Source organism: Pinus tabuliformis, chromosome 5_2 (assembly GCF_031772625.1).
Source record: "Pinus tabuliformis cultivar Carrire ecotype Pingquan chromosome 5_2, CPIR1, whole genome shotgun sequence".
Taxonomy (NCBI): Eukaryota; Viridiplantae; Streptophyta; class Pinopsida; order Pinales; family Pinaceae; genus Pinus; species Pinus tabuliformis.
In genome coordinates this window covers 213181206-213204455 of record NC_142306.1, presented here as the reverse complement: position 1 = coordinate 213204455, position 23250 = coordinate 213181206, and the positions used below count along the sequence as shown (strand labels likewise).

Here is a 23250-nt window from a genome sequence, read left to right as displayed (position 1 = left end):
AAAAAAATAATAAAAAAAACCAAAAAAAATACAATTAATTGAACGGTCGCTGCCCAAAATTGACAGGTGGCACTGTAGCCACTGTCCAAGAAGATTGATCCAATTAGTGGCCAAATTTCTGCCCACTGTATAGGCAATGAAATAAATTTTCTGTACAATTATTTACTTATAACCAGATTTGGGTTTTTTTGCTGACGATTTCATAATTAAAAGGAATTATTACAAAAAGTATCAGTCATCGTGAGGGTATCAACGAATAATTACAGGAAAGACAATACACATGGAGGGGAATCTTTAAACCAATTGCATTTGATATTATATTTTGGAAGATACAATTGTGCATTGTTGTATTGTAAAGTCGTTGTTATTCATCCGTATAGTGGTTCCTGTACATTGCAATCAATCGACGACCACTTCTGACCATCCCACCGCAACGTTGTTCCACCGGGAGCCCTCCTCACCCGACACTTCCATAACCAGTTTGCAGCCACCATACGTAGTCTGCATTCCTCGACCAAGACTCTCCCATTTGCTATCGTTGTCGACATACCGTTGCAGCTTTGACCGTCCGTCGGAAATCCACTGTTGCAGGTGTCCCGAGCCCTTCGTCTCATGCACTTGTACTATCCGTGCCCCCATCTCCAACAACACCCCAACCAAAGCCCACACCACTGATTCACTCCTCTTCCCTCTCGTCAAGTTTGCCGCGGACCTAAGCCCGCATAGCCACCGCGTCTAACGTAAATATATATTTATTATATACATAAAAATTAGTGATATTAGTCCACCTATGCTAAACTAAATTTCAGAACCATATTAATCCAACTACAATTCCCAAGTGACTAGTTTGAACAATCACGACTCTTTTCACATCTATAATATTTTTTTAAATAGGATCAAAAATATATTTTAAAGGGAGAAAAAGGTTAACAGAAAGTATAAAAACTAGAATCCATTTTAGAGAAGGAAACGTGAATTATACTTTAAAGAGGATTAAAAATACTAAAGTACCTTTTAGGATAATTAAAATATATATATATATATATATAGATTAAAAATAAAATTAATAATTGAAATAGTTAATTCTCTAGGAAGCTCTATATATATATATAAAATAAAGAGGAAATTAGTAGAGCAAGGTTATAAAAATAAATAAAAAAAATCGAAAAATATATATAGAAGAAATAAGGGATATTTTATAATAAAAATAGCTCAAGTTGACATATTGTTTACGTAAAAACATCAACGCAAAATGGAAACTAGTGAGGGAAGATTTCCTAAAACCTTTAGTAAATGTGTTGACACACTATTTAAAATCAAAGGATCACTCGCAGGAAGAGATATCATAATCTCTATCAGTCCTACTGAAAGAAGTAATTATGTTAGTCCTAAATGTGCTAACCAATTGGTGATTCCTAAATCAAATATAGTTGAAACGATTTTTGTTGACACATGTGACAAACAATACGACATAAGCAATCTACACCTAAGTATTGGAGATTATACTTTTACCTCGCAATTCACCATGAAAACCTTATTTTTTGATGATAGTGACATTGTTTTGGGCTCACCTTGGATGGAAACTCTAGGGTCCTTTATTTTAAAAACAATTTTTTTTTTTTTTTTACATTTTCCCACAAGAAGAAGAAAATAACACTCCAAGATGTTACACTGAAACCAAATTCAGTAACGCCAGAAGATATATCAGATATTTCAAAAGTAATTTCTCAAGAAGGTAAAAAGGTATTACAAAATATGCAAAATGAAATTGGCAAAATCATTGTTGACAAAAATGAAGAAGTTTCTCGACTTAAAAACCATAGTGAAAAATTATTGACGCAAATTAAGAAACTTAAGGAGGATAAGAAATCATTAAAAGACAAGTTGGAACAATTCACTCAAGAAGATGTATCAAAATCTCCAGTCACACCAGTTCAAGTTGAAAAGAAGGGAACGAATACCGATCCAATGAATATGACAACTCAAGAAGGCAAGTTAGTTGAAGAAATGTCACACTTAGATGTTGCAGTTCGGACAATGAACATCCCTAGTGAATGTTTCATAGCCAACTCAACAACATCTTTGTCAGAAGAAAATATAAAAATTGCCGCATGCCCAATAAGGGAAAATCAAACCAAAAAAGTTCCTTATCGACATCCAAATCATGAGAATAGACAAATCAACCACGCTACGTATTGGGACCATTCAGACCAGAAACAACAAACTGTCGTTCCAGAGAATAATGACGTAACATCAATCCCGTCTTATGCTGACAAGTCGTTACAAAATTCCAGTGATCAAAATACTACACAGAAGATTAATCTAGGATGGTCTGATCCCTTTTCAGTGCGACAATTTTGTTTGTCCCTTAGAAGATCATATCGGCTTGTATCAACGAAGATGATTGTTCCGAGAGAGAAAGTCATTTGAAGCCAAAAAAAGAGATCAAGCCTTTTTCATCGACAAGCTTTGAGGACAAAGCTTTTTGAGGAAGAAGGCAATGTTACGAATAAAATATATAAATAATATAAATATAAGTAACAAGGATAATTGTAATAATGATTAGTTAATAATAATTAGTAGTTAGGTTGAAGAGGCATGTCTAAATGAGACATGACTCTTCGTGAAGAGACACTTGCCTGATATAAAAGCAAGCCTCTCGTTCTCATTGTAATTCATTATCATTTTTACTCATACATTTTAATATATAATATTTGTATCCTCATGGATATCTTTATATTGCAAGTTTTCTGGAGTAATTAATTTGTAGAAGGAACTTTGTCCGCTTCATTTGGAACTTCGTAATAAACATAATTAAATAAATAATATTTGTATCCTCATGGATATCTTTATATTCCAAGTTTTCTGGAGTAATTAATTTGTAGAAGGAACTTTGTCCGCTTCATTTGGAACTTCGTAATAAACAGAATTAAATAAATATTTATTAATAATTGAATGATGATGAATTACAATGAGAACGAGAGGCTTGCTTTTATATCAGGCAAGTGTCTCTTCACGAAGAGTCATGTCTCATTTAGACATGCCTCTTCAACCTAACTACTAATTATTATTAACTAATCATTATTACAATTATCCTTGTTACTTATATTTATATTATTTACATATTTTATTTGTAACACCGTGCCTATTAATGATGTTCTCATTCCCCTAATCTGAAAGCTGCCAAGTAGACATGAATGAACCTAATTGTCAGGCCAGGATGGGTAACTCCCAAATTGATTGCTATTGCATTGATGAGAATAGACTTATATAACATACAAGAGTGACCCTTGGTTTCATCTTCCAAGATTGGTTCCCATTCTAACTGTTCATGTATCCTTTTTATTACATATTTATAAGTTATTCACCCAAATCCCCAAGGATTAGGTGTCTAACGCTAATGATGGCAGCCTATTTCCTTTTTAATACTGTTTTGTCATGTTCTGTATATTCTTTAAATGGTTAACATGTCTGCCTGCCTTTATTGTGTTATACGATCATATTTACAGGGCATGGTCGTACTGGCCATTTTAATTGGAAAATTAAAGTAAAATATGAATTTGACTGAAGTCTTTTCTACTTGCCTGCTCTTGCTCTCTGTCATTTGGTTCTGGCCCTGGTCCTTCCACCTGTCCCTGGCTTACATTTGATTTTATGATAGTTTTAAAACTCACGATTAGTAAAGAATGCAGAGAAGCAATTCAATTATTCCGCTAGTTTATTCAAGATTTTAGACTCCAAACACCATTATGATATTTGAATTTAATGTAGTGGACTGGGCTTGATGAGGGGCAGAACTCATCTGATGCTAATCAGATTAGTAGTGTCCCAGTTATGATAAACTCCTTCAATTATTCTATTAGTTTATTCAAACTCCATAATGATATTTGACTTTAATGTAGTTGAATGGGCTTGATGAGTGGCAGAACTCACATGATGCTAATCAGATTAGTAGTGTGTCAGTTATGATAAACTCCCTTTAATGAAACATAACCTATATCAGAAAGGGAGTTTATCATAACTGGGACACTACTAATAAAAAAATAGCATTTGATTCAGTAAGGTACGGGAAAAAATCCAATATCTAATACAAATCAAATGTGTTAATACAGAAAATATATTATTAACACATAATTGATTCATATTAGATATTAGATTTTTGCCCGTACCTTACTGAAATCAAATGCTAATCAGATTACTAGTTTCCCAGTTATCATTAAACTCTCTTTAATGAAATATAAACTGATATTTTTTTCGTATTAACACATATTTGTTTCATATTAGATCTTTTTCCCGTACCTTACTGAATTCATAATCAAATATGTATTCATATATGGTAACTATGTATACAACTACTGGTTTCAAGTAATTTGTGAAGCAAAGGTGAGTCTCGTGTTTTATGGTGCTGTTGGTAAGCTGGAACATGAGAACTCTAATTTTAATGGTTATTACTTATTACAGGTTGGCAATTATATTTTACTTGCATGAAATGACCACTTTCGTGTATTTATTACGCTCTGTAGGTGCTTTGCCATTTTATTCCAGCTCTGATTAAGCTGCGAAAAGAGGGGCTGGATGGGAACGAAAAAATTAAGAGATATATGTAAGTGCAATTCTTTTTTAGAAGTTTCATAAACAAGTATATATTTACTCACACTAATCCCTGTAAAACAATGCTTGAAGAAATGCTTCATACGATTTTGGGGTTTCTTCTTTAGGTCATTTAACATCTTACAATTTTGTTGTTTGTGATTGAAGCTGGTGGATTTCATTGGCAGTTGCAATCCTGGAAGCATTGATGATTGCATTGCACTCTCTTCCATATTCAGTATATGCTGCTAGTCATAGGTATGCTGCACTGTGTGTGATTTTTTCCCTCTTTTGTATTCTTGTTTTTTTAAATAACCAGAAAGTGAGAAGATATGTTGGTGTCAATAAAATGACCAAAAGCAATAAGGATAAATACTTTTCTATTGTAATACCATTTGGAGAGTGCATAGAGCATCTCCAATCCAGATATGCCTGAGTACATCAAAGAGAAAATACAAAAATTGAGGTAAGAAACACGTGAAGGTGTTGAAATAAACAAATGTGATTTTACAATTCCTTTTTGGCCATTGTAAAAAATAGAGACAACATAGGTGTTAAGGTTCGGTTTTCAACCCTGAAGAACACAACACAAAATGGCACCTATTATAGAGCAGTGTTGCAAACATCCTGATTTTATCACCAAAAAATTGCGATTTTTTCACTTAGCCAATTTTCGCCGATATTTTGGTGGTATCTTAATTTTGCCGATTTTTGCCGATTTTTACTGATATTTTCTCAATTTGTATGATTTTTTGGTACCCTTGCCGATTTTATCTCAAGCCGATGTTTGCAACATTGTTATAGAAGATGTTAGCGTATTTTTAATAGAGTGAAGAACTTCGGGTATGTGGCCATTTATTTCTACATTGGGAGTCCAACTCACACAAGAAGGGAAGGAATTATGACCATAGCAAGCATCTTTTAAGCAACTCTGCTCTACTATGGTTAGTTCCACTAACGGTCATCATAGCAAGCAGTAGTGTAAGAGTGACTCTGCAATTTGTCATAAGATCATAGGTACATGACCACTATTAGTGATCTGTAAATTGCCGTGGATGTTCCACTATAATAGTTTGACACAACAAATCTAATATTCTACTGAAATCTTTACCGTGAATGTTAATTCCCTTCAGATCTCAGAGTCTTTATTTTATATTTTTATGTTTAAATGAATAAATTAGTTGAAATGTGAGAAATATAGAACAGAAAGAAATACACACCATCCACAATTTGTCCTGGGAAACTCTTTTGGGAGAAAACCCAACTAGAAGGTGAGGTTGCTTTGCTCTATTTTCTTTGGCATGGAAAATGTGCAAGCACAAGGAAAGAGGTACTCTCTATGGAATTATTTGAGACCTGTGGCCTGTAATAGAATCTTAACTCCCTCTGTTTTGCTCTCTAACTTTTCACTCCTAGTTGCTCTACTCAACTATGGAACAAAATAAAATTTACATAGAATGGAACCCCTACTCCAAATTGCCTGATATTTAACATCATAATAACTGACTAGGGGTAAGGTTTGACTCCCTCAAACCTCAACTAGAGTTATAGGTTTCAGTCTTGGTTGATCTTGTTATTATATGACTTGTCTCTAATGGGAGCAGAAGGACTCACGTGACAAAGGGAGCAACAATGGCAGGAAGAATTGCTTTCATGATAGAGGGAATAATCAAACCCCGCTTCAACTATCAAACAACTGTGGCGATGGCTCCAATGAAGGAAGCAATTGTAGGAATATACAAATTCATATTGGGCAGACAATGCTGAAGGCAGGAAGGACACATCAGAATGATGGTTCAATTTGGATTTTGCTTGGGCAGGAAGCAAAAATCTGTCGCACTCAGGATTGCAAAGGCAGAGTGTATTGCAGTTGGTTTGATGAGTTTAAAAGCAGTGTTGCTTCAGTAACTGCTTGTAGGATTGTTTGATCATGTGCAGGAGATGACCATGATGACAGGTCGAAGCACATTGAGATCAAGTACCAAGACATGGTATAGAAGGGAGTCATGAGGCTCACAAAAGCCTCTTTCCCAGGGTGAAGTTTGTACACTTTAGGGACAAGCTTGAGAAGTTTGTGCACTTTAGGGACAAGCCTGAGAAGTTTGTATATTTTAGTGTCAAGCTGGAGGTTGAGAATATTTTCCTCGATTAGAGGGAGTGGCAATGTTGTTGCATCAAGGGGCAAATCTTCTCCCTAGGTCAGAATATAGATAGGTCAAAATATTGACCAAGGGCCACAAAAAGTGGCTAGGGAGAATGGCCCAAAGATTGTCAAGGCCTAAAGTGCTCGCTAGGTGGGCGAGTGAGTGCCTCTACCTTCGGGTAGGAGGGTTACCATTCAATTAGCATGCAAAAATGGTAATAGCCCAAGGTTTCAACATAGGTCATAGGTGTTGACTAGTTTCTAAGTGACAACTTGGATAATTGGTAAATTGCTCCAAGTGACAACTTGTTGAGCATGATTCCAATGGAGGATGCTTTCCACATGTATTGGATTGACACATCAACATAGCTAGCTCATTTAGGACAGACATTCTCCTTGTGTCAAGTGTGTTGATTGGAATTAGGGAGAATGGTTCGACAAAGGACACTCATTCTTCCTGTGTCGAGTATGTTGACTAGAATTAGGAAGAATGGTCCTAGAGGCCCATAATCACTCAGTTGAGTGGGTGCCTTTCAACATCATGTTCAAACTTTACAAATAGGTTGAGTGAGCACATTTAGCATTAGGCCTGGAATTACTCATGAAGAGTGAGGCCTTTTGAGATTCACCATGAGTCAAAGATATTGACCAAGAAGATGGTGAACGAAGAATAGTCTATTTTTTGTGTCAAAGGGACCAAAATTATGGTGACTAGTTAATGCTAATGATGTACCATGTGTCAGGAGTACCAACCAAGATTATGGTGCAACATAGGTCAGAGGTACTGATTGGAATTATGGTAACTAGTTTATGCTTTCGATTTATCGAGTCAGAGTTGCTGACCAGGTAATTAAATGATGTTGATGTTGATGATGAATTGCGATAACCTTTTCTTAAAGAAATTTGTCAACAAGAGAACATTTGGATAGTCATTATGAATACCTCCCTAGTTAAGAGGTAGTGTTGAGTTTTGTAGCTATGGTCGGTCTTCATAATTAATAATTTAGCCCTTGAATTGTGTAAGACATGTTTTTCATGTCATTTTAGTCCTTGAAATACATATAATGGTTAATATAAGACATGTTCTTCATGTTATTTTAGTCCTTGAAATACATATAATGGTTAATATAAGACATGTTCTTCATGTCGACTTTAGAAGAGAGAATTTTGAATTTTAAGATTGAATTTTTCGCTACAAAACATAAAGTTAACCCTCCAAGACGTTAGGTCGACTTGCCCCTATGGACACATCCATTCAATTCACTAGAAGACCATATAAAGGTTTCATCCTTCTTCCTTCTCAATCATGCAATTGAGATCACTTGAGGCAGAAAGGTAGGGCGATTTAAGACAGAGCATAGGATGAATTTGAGGCGCAGAGAAAGGACAAATCTGAGGCAGAGGGAAACGACTAATCCAAGGCGAAGAAAGAACAAATATGTGGCAGAGTTTATGGGCTTATTTGGGTAATAGATCTGAGTTTTCTTGGGTGAAGAAGAAGGCTGAAATTCGAGCCCACCAGAGTAGACTAGGTCGATTTTGTTGGGCAACAAATTGACTTATTTGGTGGGTAGTTTGACCAGGTGTGACTAGGGTTGTCAATTTGACTTTATGTTTGACTTAGATGTATCTCTGTTGACTTGAATAATTTCTCTAAGGAAAAGGTTGCTAGTTTTTTCCCCCAAGTGGGTTTAACTAGGGCAAATTCTTGTGTTTCTTGTTTGGCTGTCTCTTTGTGATCCTACTGTCAATTTTGTTCTACTGTTGAAGATCTTTTATGTAATTGATTTATGATGAATTTGAATGCAAGAAAAGATTAATGTAAGAAATCATAATATGTAATTATCAGTTAGAAAATCATATGAAAAGTCAGCAACAACTCCAAAAAGATCACATCTCCACAAGTAGTGAGTTACATAAGGCTAAGTCGAGCTTTGTAAAGGAGGCCCAAATCCATGAGTGATGATGAAAAAGTACAAATGAATGATCCTCAATATATATGAGGTCTATCTCTCATAATAATTAGCCTAAAATCCCAATGACAAGTTTAATTTTGAGTGTACATGAAGAATATGGGTTACAAGCCAACTAAATAGCTCAACATAACAAAAATAAGCTACAAAATCCCTCATGTGTGGGTCGAAGCTCTCCTCTAGCAAGATGTCATGCCCTTTATGGGCAAGAAATGCTCTAAAAATGCATTCCCTCAATGCATGCCTCAAAATGCCTCCATGTGTTAAAACCCTGCTCTTGGTGACCTGTGTCATCTCCAAGGGGTTTACACGGATGATGTGGCACACTCTCTCTCAAGCATTGGGGTTCCAAGTGGTAGTACAAGCCCTCCCTTGTCATCTTGGGGATGACCAACATCATTTGGATTATGGATCGAGGCATGCCCATCAAACAGAGTCAAGGCCAGTGTTGGGGCATGCTAGGTCCGCTGGGTACATCATCAAGAACCTCCAACACTACGCAAAGTGAGGTAAATGTTTCAAACTCTAGGGGGTGCTCTGAGATGTCAATCAACTACTAGAATCATCAAAGTGCCCAATGCTTTGCTATAGAGGGGAATTGTTGCATCTGCAAGGTTATCACTGCTCTTTGGAAGTGCAGTACGGTCTAGGCCTCATTGCGCCGAGAGGCGCTCTACAACCCAGTATTAGGGAGATGTGTAGGTGTTAGGTGCAATGTAAGAAAGATTGTATGTCAACAATTTTTTAAATATTTTAATTTAATTTAATTTTATAACACTTTTTAAATTAAATCTAAAAAGCAAAAGGTATTAGGGAGATGTAGTGGTATAAAAAAATGATTCCGTAGCCATAATTTTTTTTTGTAAGCTTGGTAGGACTCTCCGATTTTCGTGTTTACATGTCCATTACTCACCCCACTACGAGGGGAGGGTAGCACAAGATTTGAACCCAAGACCTCCGGTTCGGTGAGTCTTCATTTCCACGTCCACTGCCACTTGAGCTACCCCAGACGGACGTAGCCATATTTAATTTTAATTAATAAGCACATAAAAACTTAATCCTTACAATAAACTTACAATATAACAAGATTCTTAACCACGTATATTCAACCCTATTTTACCATGGATATTATTAACTTGCAAATAGGTTTTTTACAATATCCTGAGCCAATAGCATGGCTTATTAATACCACATGCCCAAAAACCATCATTGATTTCAAAATCTATATATATATATATATATATCTTTATATCTTTTATCTTCTGAATTAAATCTGAAAGCAAACATTTATGGGGGCTCGATGTTGGAATGCCCGTAAACATTTTGACTCGGTCAAAATAAAATTAAATAAAAAATTAATAATTATAATTATCAATATAACATTTTGACTCTGTCAAATTGCAGAAAACTAAATATAAAAAGTAAAATAAAAAATATTAACTAGTATGGAAGAGATGTTATATTGTAATGTTTAACGTTTTGACTAAGTCAAATTACATAAAGACAAAAATAGAATTAAAAAAATAAAATTAAATAAAAAGTTTAATATAATGTAATGTAAACATTTTAACCAGGTCATAAAATAAAAAAATAAAAATAAAAATAACCCTATAAAAATAAAAATAAAAATAAAAATGGCCCATGGTATTGAGAACCCATGATATTGACCTGTGGTATTCATTTGGAATATAGCCTATTTAAAGGGGGAAATTACACCAACGTAGATCCAACTTAACTCCGGATCTACCAAGCGTCTAGAGGGATCAAATCTCTTGATATACAAACCTCTTTTAGAGTGAAACGAGATTTGATCCCTCTTGGTGTTTGGTAGATCCGGAGTTAAGATGCATCTAGGCTGGTGTGTAGTAAAGGCAGGGAGTGTGTGCCCTTAAGGCCTTTACTGCTATGTGAAGAACCACTTGGCAAAACCATCTCAAACTTGAGTGAAAGTTACCATTCATTAGAGACAATGACCATAGATGCATCATAGTGGATCATACTTAATTGTTAAGGGCATAATAGGCCTTCGAATTGGGATCACCTTCAAAATCTAACTATATCAAGCCTGTAAAAGTGTTCTCTACCTTGTTAGGGATGGCTAGATGGTCAACCCTATTAGGTGGTTCTAGCCCCTAAGGGGTGTTGAGAAATCTAGGACATCGAGATTAAGTCATTTCTCTTCTATTGATAACTGCTTGTGAATGCTTTTTACTTCTTAGATTAGGATCTTCTTTTACTTATGTTATTATAGTGGTATTCTTCATCAAACAACTACCGATGCATAAACCATAAAGAGACAAGAGACACAAAATATAGATTAATAGCCAGGGCCACAACCTCTCCCACTTGAGAGGAAAACCCAAACAAATTCTTCTTCTTTTAGAGACTTCAATTGACGAATACCAAGACCAAGACCCTTAACTTATTTGCCACTCCAAGACCAAGACACAAAGCTTCCTTGATGAGATCCTTCTTGCCTTAGTCAACAATAGTCAAACTTTTGTTCCTTCCTCCTTCTCAGCTACCCTTCAACTTCGGCTTCCTTTTGCTTCAGACCTGCACCTTATTTCGGCCTGCTTGCAAACCCTAGTTGGAGCACGAGAGAGATATATGGTGATTCAATCCCTTAACCTTCTTCGCTTGGACTGAATGGATTTCTTCTCCAACTTGGCTTGATGAATTGACTCAAATACATCTTGATTCGGGTCCTAGCATAACAAGACATACTTCAGCTTTTTCTGCAGTAGTGACAGTTCTTTTTCTTCGCATGCGAGTGGAGATTGACTCTAAAACAGTTCCAAACAAATTCGATCTTCTTTCCTTCCTTCCTTTCGCTGACAATAACACTCCTTTCTAAGTGTTTTTCGCACACCTAATTGCATACTTGCTTGACCGAAAATTTCTGCCTCAAATGGAAGTCGAGCTACCCTATTTACGGTGATTTCCCTATTTACTTCCCGATACTGCCATCAACTGCATGTTCGATTTTGTAAATCCATTGAGAAGTGACCACAAACTTCCCCTTCATTCTCGACACTATGTCCCAAACATCATTGCTCATGATATAGCCATACTCCTCTACCATGACATCTCTCTAGACCTGCCCGCCTATAGCCTCAAAAGTGGATGGCTCAAACTCGCAAACGTTGCTCAATAGTGCTAAATAATTGGAATATCTGGTCGGTGGTCTGCTCTGCTGGAAAGTGTGACTAGGATCTTGCACATGCTCCTCTACATCTCTCTTGTTTGTTTGGCCTATCTAGATCTCCTCCCTATAGAACTCAAAGGAATATCTAGCCCATCCTTCGAATTTGCTAGTTGTGTCCCTGCTGGTGTTGCTGATCCCCGCTCAAACGTAGGAGCCTCTTGCTCCTCCTCTACCACTACTAGATCCATTGAGATGTGACCACAAACTTCCCCTTCATTCTTGACACTATATCCCAAATATCATTGCTAATGATAGAGCTATACTCTATCATGGCATCCCTCCAGACCTGCTGGCCTATAGCCTCCTCAAAAGTGGATGGCTCAGACTCTCAAACGTTGTTGAATAGTGCCAAATAACTGGAATATCTGGTCGGTGGCCTGCTCTGCTTGAAAGTGTGACTAGGATCCTTCACATGCTCCTCTACATCTCTTAGTGTTTGTTTGGCCCATCTAGGCATCCTCCTTGTAGAATTCGAAGGAATATCTAGTCCATCCTTTGAATTTGCTAGTTGTGTCCCTGCTGGTGCTACTGGCCCCCGCTTAGACATAGGAGCCTCTTTCTCCTCCTCTACCACTACTGGATCTCGCTCATGAGATCTACTAAAGGTCCCATCCTCATCAAGTCCAACGTATCGACTCAAGATCACCTTTATCTATCCTGGAATGTAGACTTGGTAGGCCATCGAGACCTCATTGTAGCCAACAAACACACCCGTCCCAAATAAGGGCTCTAGCTTAGTCCTCTTCTCTGTAAGCACATGGACATAAACTGGACTACCGAATATGTGTAAGTGACTCACATTCAATTTCTCCTATAAACAACTCCTCATGAGTCACATCCTCCATCACCCTGTGAGGACTCTTGTTCTACAGATACACAATTGTATTGCACACAAGAACATAGGAAACTCTTGATTATAAATGATTTCCCTCGTTGCCTCTATGATGGTCCTATTTTTCCTCTCGACAACGTCATTCTGCTGAGGTTTATAAGCTACTGTATGTGAGCTCCTTATTGGTTCCTGCTTGCTTGCAAAAGTCCAAGAACTTGTTGGAGGTATACTCGCCCCCATTATCTCATCTCAGTGCCTTAATCTTCCTTCCTGTCTGGTTCTCCACAAGAGCCTTGAACTCTTGAAACTGATTGAAGATCTCATTTTTGGTGTTTAGAAAGTAGATCTGAGTATTCCTAGAATAATCAACTATGAACACCGCAAAATATAAGGATCTTGTTATCGACGTCACATACATAGGACCACATATATAAGAATGCACCAAGTCTAGCACACCCTTAGATTTGGTCCCATTATGAGAATACAAATTCTTGGCTTGCTTGCCAAGCACATACCCTTTACACACTCCATCACGCTCCACCTAGATATCTTGAAAATTAGTAACCATCCTTTGCACCATCCGAGGAGATTTGTTGTGTAGGTGTCCCATTCTCCTATGCTAAATCTTTCTCTGACTGTCACTCTCATGGATGAGAGCCTTCACCAACTGCCCTCACGACAGATAGAGATCCCTCTATTTCTTACCGATCACTAGCTTCTTGCCAAAATCAGTCCCTTTCAGCCCAACAACCACTTCACCTCCCATAAAGTTGACCTCCAATCCTTTGTCTTCCATGGTTGAAACTGAATGGAGATTCTTCTCCAAATCGATATGTATAGCACTTCGTTCACCTCCATGATGCTACCTGAGTCCATCTAGAACTCGATACACCCAGTGCCTTAGATTGCATACTTGGCCTTGTCACCAAGCTCCACGTATACATCTCTGGGCCCCCTGGTCATCGTGGTGAAGAAGTCCCGCCATCTTGTCATATGACGAGATGCTCCATTGTCCACAAACCAGACACCTCTTGTGACGGTCCTAGAAAGGCAGGATACTAGAGCGAAGTTTTTATGAAACTTCTTCGCCATCTCCTCCATCTGCGTAGTAGCTGTCGTAGTAGTCTTACCCTTTCCCTTCTTTTGTTAGGACACTTACTAGCAAAATGCTCGAACTTATGACAAGCAAAGCATTTAACTTTGCTCATGTCCTTTTCCTTATTACTTTGTGAAGATGCTCCTCCACCTTGGTTCTGATTAGCCTTTGCTTTCCCTTTGCGCTTGTGCAACAAGATCAACTTCATCCTTCTCCTCACTACCCTTTCCTTGTCCTTCGGTCAGTGAATTTTCTCAGATCTCCTTCTGGGTGAAATTGTCCCATAGTGGGATCCAGTTAGGAAGCTATTGACAGGGAAGAATATCATCCACAAAAGTGTACCTGTTATGCAACGAGCTCACAAATAGATAAATCAATGACTTAAAAACTATCCTTTTTGAGGGGGGAACCTCTTTACATTACATAAATGAACAATTCTTGGATGATAAAAATGACAAGGCCTCCTTTGTATATATAGGAGTCTAAGGGGTCACAATATAATCAGAGCCTAGGTAACAATAATAACATAAGGGCACAACAATAACAATATTGGGATTCTATGGGGCACAACAATAACAACATGGGTGATACATGGGCACAACAATAACAATAGGGAGCTACACTAACAATAATAATAAGGGGAATACACTAGTATTATAGGGACCTAACACTTCACTGTTGGCCCAACGTGGTGCCAACACTAGCTTCTGACTCATTCATTCATGCACAGACTACACTACTGTTAAAACAACTTCTCAGCCCTTTTATTTCACAAAAATGATTAATGCTGCTAATTTTTCCTTTAAGTCCCTTTCTTTTGACATGTTTTCTACTTTCCGCTATGGGAACGGGTCTCCGCAACCACTAGCTCAAGGCTATAGTGCTTAGCCTATTTAAGCCCATTGTGGGCCAAACTAATTGAGTACCAAGACAAGAAAATAATTCGGTCCAAAAATTTCCAATGAAAATGGGATCTCTGTCACTTACTATAATCTTTGGATTTCCATGAAGCTTTTGAATTGTTTCCATAAATGTAGTAGCAATTATGCTGGCTTTAAAAGGATGAGATAATGCAAAAGTGTGCATACTTGGTAGGTCTATCGACTACCACCATGATGATACCCTTTGCTTCAAACTTGGGTAAACCTGTGGTAAAATCCATTGATACCTCCTCCCAACATTGACTTGGAATGGCTAAAGGTTGTAGCGGACCCGGGGTCTTAACTGTCTCAACATTGTTTTGTTGGCAAACCAAACATTCTACCACAAATTTCTAAATACCAGATTTAAGGCCATCCTAAAAAAAATCCTTTTTGACCCTATGGTAAGTCTTTAAAAATCCTGAGTGCCCTCCTAAGGGAGAGGCGTGCAATTCCAAAAGAATCTTTTGTTTGAGTTGGGAATTCTTACTAAGATATAAGCAATCTTTGTACCATATTGAATCATTTTTCTAGCTAAATGTATCAAATGTACTCAGTTCTTGTTGCAACTTTTGAATGAGTGACCACACCTCTTCATCATTCTTCCATTCATCCCTTGCTTTGGTTATCTACTCAAGTTGGATAATAGAAATGACACAAAGCAATGCTTCCACATCCTCATCCTTTCTTGAGAGTGCATCTGCAACAACATTTTGCTTCCCTTTTTTGTAGATGATTTCAAAGTCATAACCCAACATCTTTGTCACCCATTTTCGCTGCTCTTCTGAAGATAATCTTTGTTCCAAAAAGTATTTAAGGCTATGTTGTAGCGGCTACAACCACCTTCCAAAATTTTGCCTTAGCTTCGTTTTGGAGTCTCCCTACCAACCTTTCACAGCAACATGTCTTTCCTTGTCAAGTATATAAGCTTCAATGGTTTTCTTGCAGAATGACAACCTGTCCATCAAAGCTTGTTGCATCCCCCTCACAGGCTGTTTCATCGGACTTGGTCCAACTGTAGGTTGAGCAGCTCCCTCAAGAAATTGCGCAATTCTGGAGGGAAGCCAACCTTCCCTCCAGAAATTGCGCAATTCTGTTTGGCAGCCTGCTAGGCTCCAGAATTGTGCAATTCTTCCTGTCACTATTCATTGAGAAAATTGCACAATTTCTCCCAGCAGGGCTGCTCAGCCCAGAAATTGCGCAATCCTGGGCAGCTGTCAATTGCTCTGCCCAAAAATTGCGCAAATCTTCTCGGCAGCCAACCCAATTCCCTTTCAGAAATGCGCATTTTCTCCCAACAGTTGAGCAGTCTCTTGCATGTGCAGTTGAGTTGACTGGTTCCCTCCAGGACAGAGCAAAACTGATTTACATGCATGGGCTGCTCCTCCCAAGCCAGCATGCAAAGGCATCCCTTGATTCAGGGATCTACTTTTAGCAGCTGGAGGTTACATGTAAGTATCATCTCAGAAACCTCCCACCAAGTGTCGCTCTTCCTAGATTTGTGGCATGCGCGTCACATCTTCGATTTTATCAAAACTCATGAATCGGACATTGCAAAGCTCATTCCTCACATCGGCCTTGCAGCTCTGACATCCCACATTGCATCTACGAGTCGTCGGCACATTCAACTCAGTTGTTTTGGGGTAAGCCCGCTTTTCATGTCTTGTGTTGCATTTTTGGCGCTTTTTGTGTTTCACTTCGTATGAATGCTGTTTGCTTGATTTCAGTGAGCGCTTGCTGTCGTTTTGATACATACTAGCTTGTACTAGCACTGTTTCAGTTTTCGTTAACATCTCACTGTCGCATGCATGAAACTATTTTTCACGAACGGTCGCCGATTCGGTGACTCGCCTCACCCACATGCATGTTTTTCCGTTTTCTGAATCTTTCATTCACTGTTTACATGCACGATCATTCACTTATGCTTACACTTAGTATCACCATGCATTCACATTCACATTCGCTTTTAGTTGCCCGTCGACGGGTCTGGGTAGCCTTGGCCCGAACTCTGCCTCACCAAGACAACATTGCGCAATCCTGAGAGGGAAGGCTCTGTCTTCCTCTCAAGAAATGCGCATTTCTACCCAATGACTGTCCTCCAGTTTTACATTGCGCAGTTTTGAGGGACAACGACTGCTGGCCCAAAAATTGCGCAATGCAGTCATTGAGCCTGCAACCATTGCCAGCTGAGATTGCGCATTGCGTGATTCCAGTAGTCAACAACTAGGATGGACTGTGCATTGCTTAGTTCCAACAGTGAGTCAACCTCCTGATAGCCCGGACTGTGCCTTGCGCAGTCTTGGCAGTCAGTCTCCCGACCTCCAGATAGAAATTACACAACCTTGATGATCATTCACACAGGTATGTTGCAAGTTAGTTCTCAAGTTCATTTTGGTTTTCGACTGACAGATTGCTTGCCATGTCTCCAGGTATTGTAGGTGTTCATCTGCCTCTCAGCAGCACATGTACAATGGTTTCCAGGAGAGCAGATTCGAAGACACCGTTCAGAGCAAGCTTGGGGATGCAGTCGATCAAGTGTCTATGAACTTGCCTACGCACGAAGACATCAAGCTGTTTGTAGACAAGGACTTCAAGATATGATGGCAACAACATCACAACAAGCAACACCATCAACAACAGCTGAAGGTAGCATACCGGATGCAACGAACGCAAGAGGAAGGTTGTTGACAACACAAAGGTGGAACAAACTTGCAAGCTCAAGCAGATCCACTTGTGGTGAAAGCAACTTTGGAGACTCGGGCTATGAGATGACGCCGCGACATGAAGATCACGTGAAGGTAGAGAACGGAACAGAGAAGGAGTTGCATATGCTCAAGCAACAACTTAAGGAAGAACATGAGCTGCATAGACAAGAGAATGAGTTGCAGCAGGAACAGGTACAGCAGGGGGTGCAACATGCACAAATGGATGAAACTGCGCCCGTACAAGTTATAGATTCATCCCAGCAGCTGGCACAAAGCATACATGGTGAGTGGTGTTGTTGATCGCATGCAAGGGAATTCAACAGCATGCATGTCATTGTGCGCACGCATGTGATCCCACCCATTCAGCACACTCACCAAGGCAAAGACAAGAAGCAAGTCCGACTGGAGCTGAACATGCAGTTGACAGTTGATGTGCATGACCACCAACACACACTGGAAGATCAGCACAGACACTATGCATCAATGTGTTACCAGTTCAACCACACCCAAGAAGAGCATGTGCATGCCAGCAGATGAGTTGGATGGAGGAGCCACACAATGCACCCGAATGCAATGGAGGCAAGAGTTCGCTTTAGCAAGATGTCACCATGGAGCGCGTGCACACCATCACGGACAACCAAGCTTGGCATCAGCTCACCACCTTCACCATCATAAGCATGTCAAAGAGTTGGTCTCACCACAACGGACAGAGTGTTAGTGATCTCTTGCATGGCTTGCTCAAGCCATTTTGTTTCACATGGGCACATGTGCATTGTAATGTAACGTCTTGTCAAGTGGAAGTTCAAGTGTCGATAGTTGGATTTAACAGTCATAGAGTAGATGAAGAGTCATGAGGATAAATGAGCTGTCACAAAGGGGAATGTCAAGGGTCACTCCACCCTTTGCTATAAATGGAACCTCATAACTCATTGTAAAGGCTTTTGGTTAGCCAAGCTTCCGATAAGATTATCTTGGAGAGAGCTTGGACAATATTGTAATGAGCCTTGGCTTGTCCACTGCATAGAGCTAGTATATCTTTTTGGAGGAGCAGGCAGTTGTGGCTGTAACGTTCCACTGTCAGAACTAGTGGTTAGACATGGATGTATTGTATGACTGGAACTTACACTTCTTAATATAACAGAGCCAACACATTTCATGCATATGTTGTATTGTATTCTATGCTATTTGGTTTACTCTAAATGATATATTTATTTGTTTGCTTACGCATGCATGTATGGACTATTCTGTGTATGTATGTATGAATATTTCTGAAACGTGCTGTTGGTTTAACCATCACTTTCGATTGCTAGCTAACTTGCCTTCCACGTTGTGATGCATCTTTGCTCGTGTGTTCCCTTCTTAACTCCGTGTTATCACAGGTTTCCAAGGGGCACACTCATCTCACCCCCGTGTGTTAGAACCTCTCATGCACCTTCCTTGGCTTGCTACAACTGTCACACCCTTGCTACCAACAGAGACATCTTACTTGCCTTTGTGCGAAATCGCAGTCAAGGCATTATCGTACGACCCACTGCTGGTACTCCTACACCAAACGGTCTGAGTTCTAATTGGGACTTCTTACCACGGAGATCCCCTTACATGTTGGCGGGTCTAGCACCGTCAACAGACTATCATGATTTGCTTTTACCATGAAGTGTATTCCTATTAGGAAAGGTCGCCAATGCTTTAATGCATGTAGTATTGCCAACATCTCCTTCTCATAAATAGGTTTGTGTAAATACTTTCCTTTGATTGGACGACTTTCAAAAGCAATGAGTCTTCTTTCTTGCATTAAAACAACACCAATTCCATTTCTTGAAGCATCACATTCCACCATAAAAGTTTTTGTGAAGTCTGGCATAGCTAAGACCGGTGCTTGGCACAGTGCCTCTTTAAGATGTTCAAAGGCCTTCGTTGCTTTTGGAGTCCAAGAAAATGCATCTTTTTTCAGTAATGATGTTAGAGGTGTTGCTATTCCCCCATAATTTTTAACAAACTTGTGATAATATCTTGTCAACCTGAGAAATCATCGAAGATGCTTTACGGTTGTGGGGATTTTCCATTCCTTAATGGCTTTAATTTTGTTAGGGTCTATCTTAACACCCTCATGAGATACAATATGACCCAAATATTCCACCTCCTGTACTCCAAAGAAACATTTGGAGGTTTTTGCATATAATTGTTTCTCCGCCAATAGTTTGAGCACCCTGTCAACTTGTTGAACATGATCCTTCCAAGACTTGTTGTAGATTAGTATATCATCAAAAAATGCTAACACATTTTTTAAGGAAGGGTTTGAAAATAGAATTCATCAAACCTTGAAATGTGGAAGGTGCATTAGTAAGGCCAAAAGGCATGACCAAAGATTCATAAGGACCCTCATGAGTTCTGAATGCTGTTTTCAGAATGTCTTCAGTCTTCATTCTAATTTGACGATATCCTGAATGAAGATACAACTTGGGGAAGTAAATTGCTCCATGTAATTCATCTAACAATTCATCAGTGACAGGAATGGGGAATTTATCTTTAATAGTGAGCTTGTTGAGCTGCCTATAATTTGGACACATACTCGATGATCCATCCTTCTTGTGCACCAATACTATTGGAGCAGAGAAAGATTTCTGACTAGGTTGAGTTATACCAGCCTCTAACATTTCTGCAACCATACGTTCAATTTCACTCTTTTGGGCATAGGGATATCTGTAAGGCCTGATGTTTGGAGGAAAACTACCAGGAATCAAGTGAATCGCATGATCATGATCACGAATAGGTGGGAGGCCTTTGGGAGTCTCAAATACCTTCGAATGATTGTTCAAGACTTTTTGGAGATCTGGAGAAATAGACGATTTCGATGTTTGAATCCCTAGTGAGCATAATTGTGGAATTACGCCTTGTTGTTCTTTCTTCAGAAGCTTTGTCATGCCATCAGAGCTGATTATCTTTCCTCGTTTTCCTTGCGATACCCCTTAATTCAACTTCCTTTCCCTCCCAAAAAAATTTCAAGAAAAGTTCTTGAAAATTGAAAGCTATCGCCCCAAAGATTGTAACCATTAGACTCCTAGTGCAATATCTATACCACCCATTGCAATGGAAAGAATTGGACTTTTCAATACATATTGCCCCATGGTTAGCTTGATATTATGGCACTTTCTAGAGCAATTTATAGTTCCTCCATTCACAACCATCACTTGACACTTTGGTGCTGGATATAGGAAGCAATTCAATTCCTTGGCTATCTTACAATGAATAAAATTATGGGTACTACTCGAATCAATAACACAAATACCTTTTTCTTCTTGACATATCCTTCTATCTTGAGAGTTTGAGTGGTAATTCTTGCCAATGCATTATAGGATATGGTCAAATTCATTTCTTCTTTCTCTGGGGTTGGTTCTTGGTGTATATCCTCCTATTTTGATGTTTCTTGTTCCTTTTCTTCCTCCTCTTCAGAATCTATGTAGAATAATTTCTTCTTAGCACACTTATGACCTTTAGTGTATTTGCTATCACAACTGTAACAAAGCTCTTTTGCTCTTTTTTCCTTCAATTGTTGTGGTGTCAACCTTGTAGGTTGTGGAAGACTAGGTGCAACAACACTTCTATCTTTATAGTTGTGAGTGGTAGACTTGTTGCCATAATTTTGCTTTCAACTTTTCTTGGCACCCTGAATGCCTTCTCCAATGAATTAGGTTCCCAAAGGCGAACCTCATGTTGGATGTTATGTTTTAAAGTCCCTATGAAGGCATCAATCCTATGTTCCTCTAGAATATCGATTACCCTAAAATTCAATTTTTGGAAGTCTTCAATGTGCTCCGCCATTGAACAATTTTGTTTGAGATTTATCAATTGGCTAAAGAAGGTGTTGTTCCTTGTATCTTCATAATGTGCTATCATTTCCTCTGTAAAAATTGACTAGGTGACAAGTGGTTTATAAGAACAAAGCCATCTATACCATATAAACTGATTAGGATCTAAATATAAAGATGCAATACGTACCTTTTGTGAGGGTTTCACATCCTATAGATCAAAATATTGCTCCATTTGTAGTATACAAGTTACCATATCTTTGCCATCAAACTTCCTCATATCTATCTTTGGAATGGGGTGGTTCTTAAACCCCACATTGGAGTCTCTAAAATCGTAATTCATATTACTTTTGTCTTCATCATTATTTTCATGGATTGCCTTGTCACCACTGGGAAGCCTTTCAACTAGCAACTTTGCCAAACCTTCCTTCAACCTGTTGAAGAATCTAGGGCAATTAGAGTTAATAAGACTCTTCTTAACATGATAACTATTTGTGAGGTATTTTATCTTTAGCTTATTAGCACAATCCTTTCTTGATATCATTAGTGTGTGTATTTCTTACTTCATAAAATAGCTATCAAAACAAAGAGACAAGAACACAAGATGTTGGCTTTCTGCCAAGGCCAAAACCTCTCCCTCTTGGAGAGGAAAACCCACACAAAATTCTTCTTATAGAGATTCCAATTGACGAATACCAAGACCATGACCCTTGACCCATTATGCCACTCCAAGACGAAGACACTAATCCTCTTCTTTGACACTGCTGAGATCATCATCATTGCTGCATCATCACCAAGGTCTTCATATGTATATGAGAGTTGTATGTAGATCTACCAATATCATGCCAATCTCATAATACCTGTTCCTTCACCGAGATCATAACCTTTGTGACTATGTCTTCATCTAGAATGAGGTCATGACTGTGATAGGATTATGACTGCTCCTTAATGTATGCCGAGATAGTGTCACTGGGAGATCCTTCCATCATCATTATGTTGAGACTGTGATCATCCTTGTTATCAAGGCTCTTAAGATCTTTACCGAGAATGTAACTGTGTTCCCTTTTCACCGAGATCATCCTTGTCACTGCCATCACTGCTCCTTATTATGCCGAGACTGTGAGAGTGTGTACCCCTATAATATCCATTTGAAAACTTATAGACTCCTTCAACCGAAACACTGTAACATTGTCTTCATCCGAGATTCTTGTTCCATTACTTGTCCGAGATATCATTGTAATTATTAGCGAGATTTCAGAGATATCCGAAGTTGCAGAGGCTTATGCGAAGTTCTGTCTCTCTGTGACTCTAGCCGCATATTTATAGGTGTTATGTCTCTGTATTTGAGCCGACATGACAGTGTGAAGTGTTGTGTCTTCTTTTGTGAGCCGACTTGACATTTATATTCATTTGCAGGCCGACATGACTGTGTTATACATCGTTTAGCTTGCTGCCTTTTTCAAGAGGATTGTGCTTGTCTTTGGAGGACTTCTAGACCTTTCTATAGACTTGTATACATTACACATAGGCTCAAGAAGAGCATGACATTGACTCTTTGACATCCTAAGGCTCTCAATGGGAGCTACTAATAAATAAACCTCTTGCTCATGTAACCCATGCAACAAGGGATAATAATAAATTCATTTTCTTGTTTACAAAACTCATAATTACAATGTCACGAAGACCGAACCTAGTTACACTTTCTTCAACACTCCCTCTTAACTAGGGAGGTATTCATGATGGTACTTGGCCATTCTCATCCTGAAGAATTTCTCATAAAAAGAATCGGATTGGAAACCCATCTGTATAGCATCATAGTAACCAACATTGTTTCCATAGCAAGGCCTTGACTGACAGCTCTATCTCTCATTAAATCAGAGCACAATGTTGGCGAGACCAATGACTATAGACACCTTCATCATTATCTCTCAAGGTACATACCCACCCAGGTTTTTACTGAGTATGACCTTCTAGGAC

General features: G+C 38.7%; 1 protein-coding gene across 2 annotated transcripts in view; it reads left to right on the top strand.

Moving 5' to 3' along the window:
- The window catches only part of LOC149158306 (preprotein translocase subunit SCY2, chloroplastic-like), a 389240-nt gene that overhangs the window by 79695 nt on the left and 286295 nt on the right, over positions 1-23250 (top strand). For both annotated transcript variants that reach the window (XM_089436189.1, XM_089436188.1), the window contains 2 exons: positions 4524-4603; positions 4759-4848. In XM_089436189.1, the coding sequence (XP_089292315.1) occupies positions 4524-4603; positions 4759-4848 (170 nt within the window). The remainder of the gene's footprint in view (positions 1-4523; positions 4604-4758; positions 4849-23250) is intronic.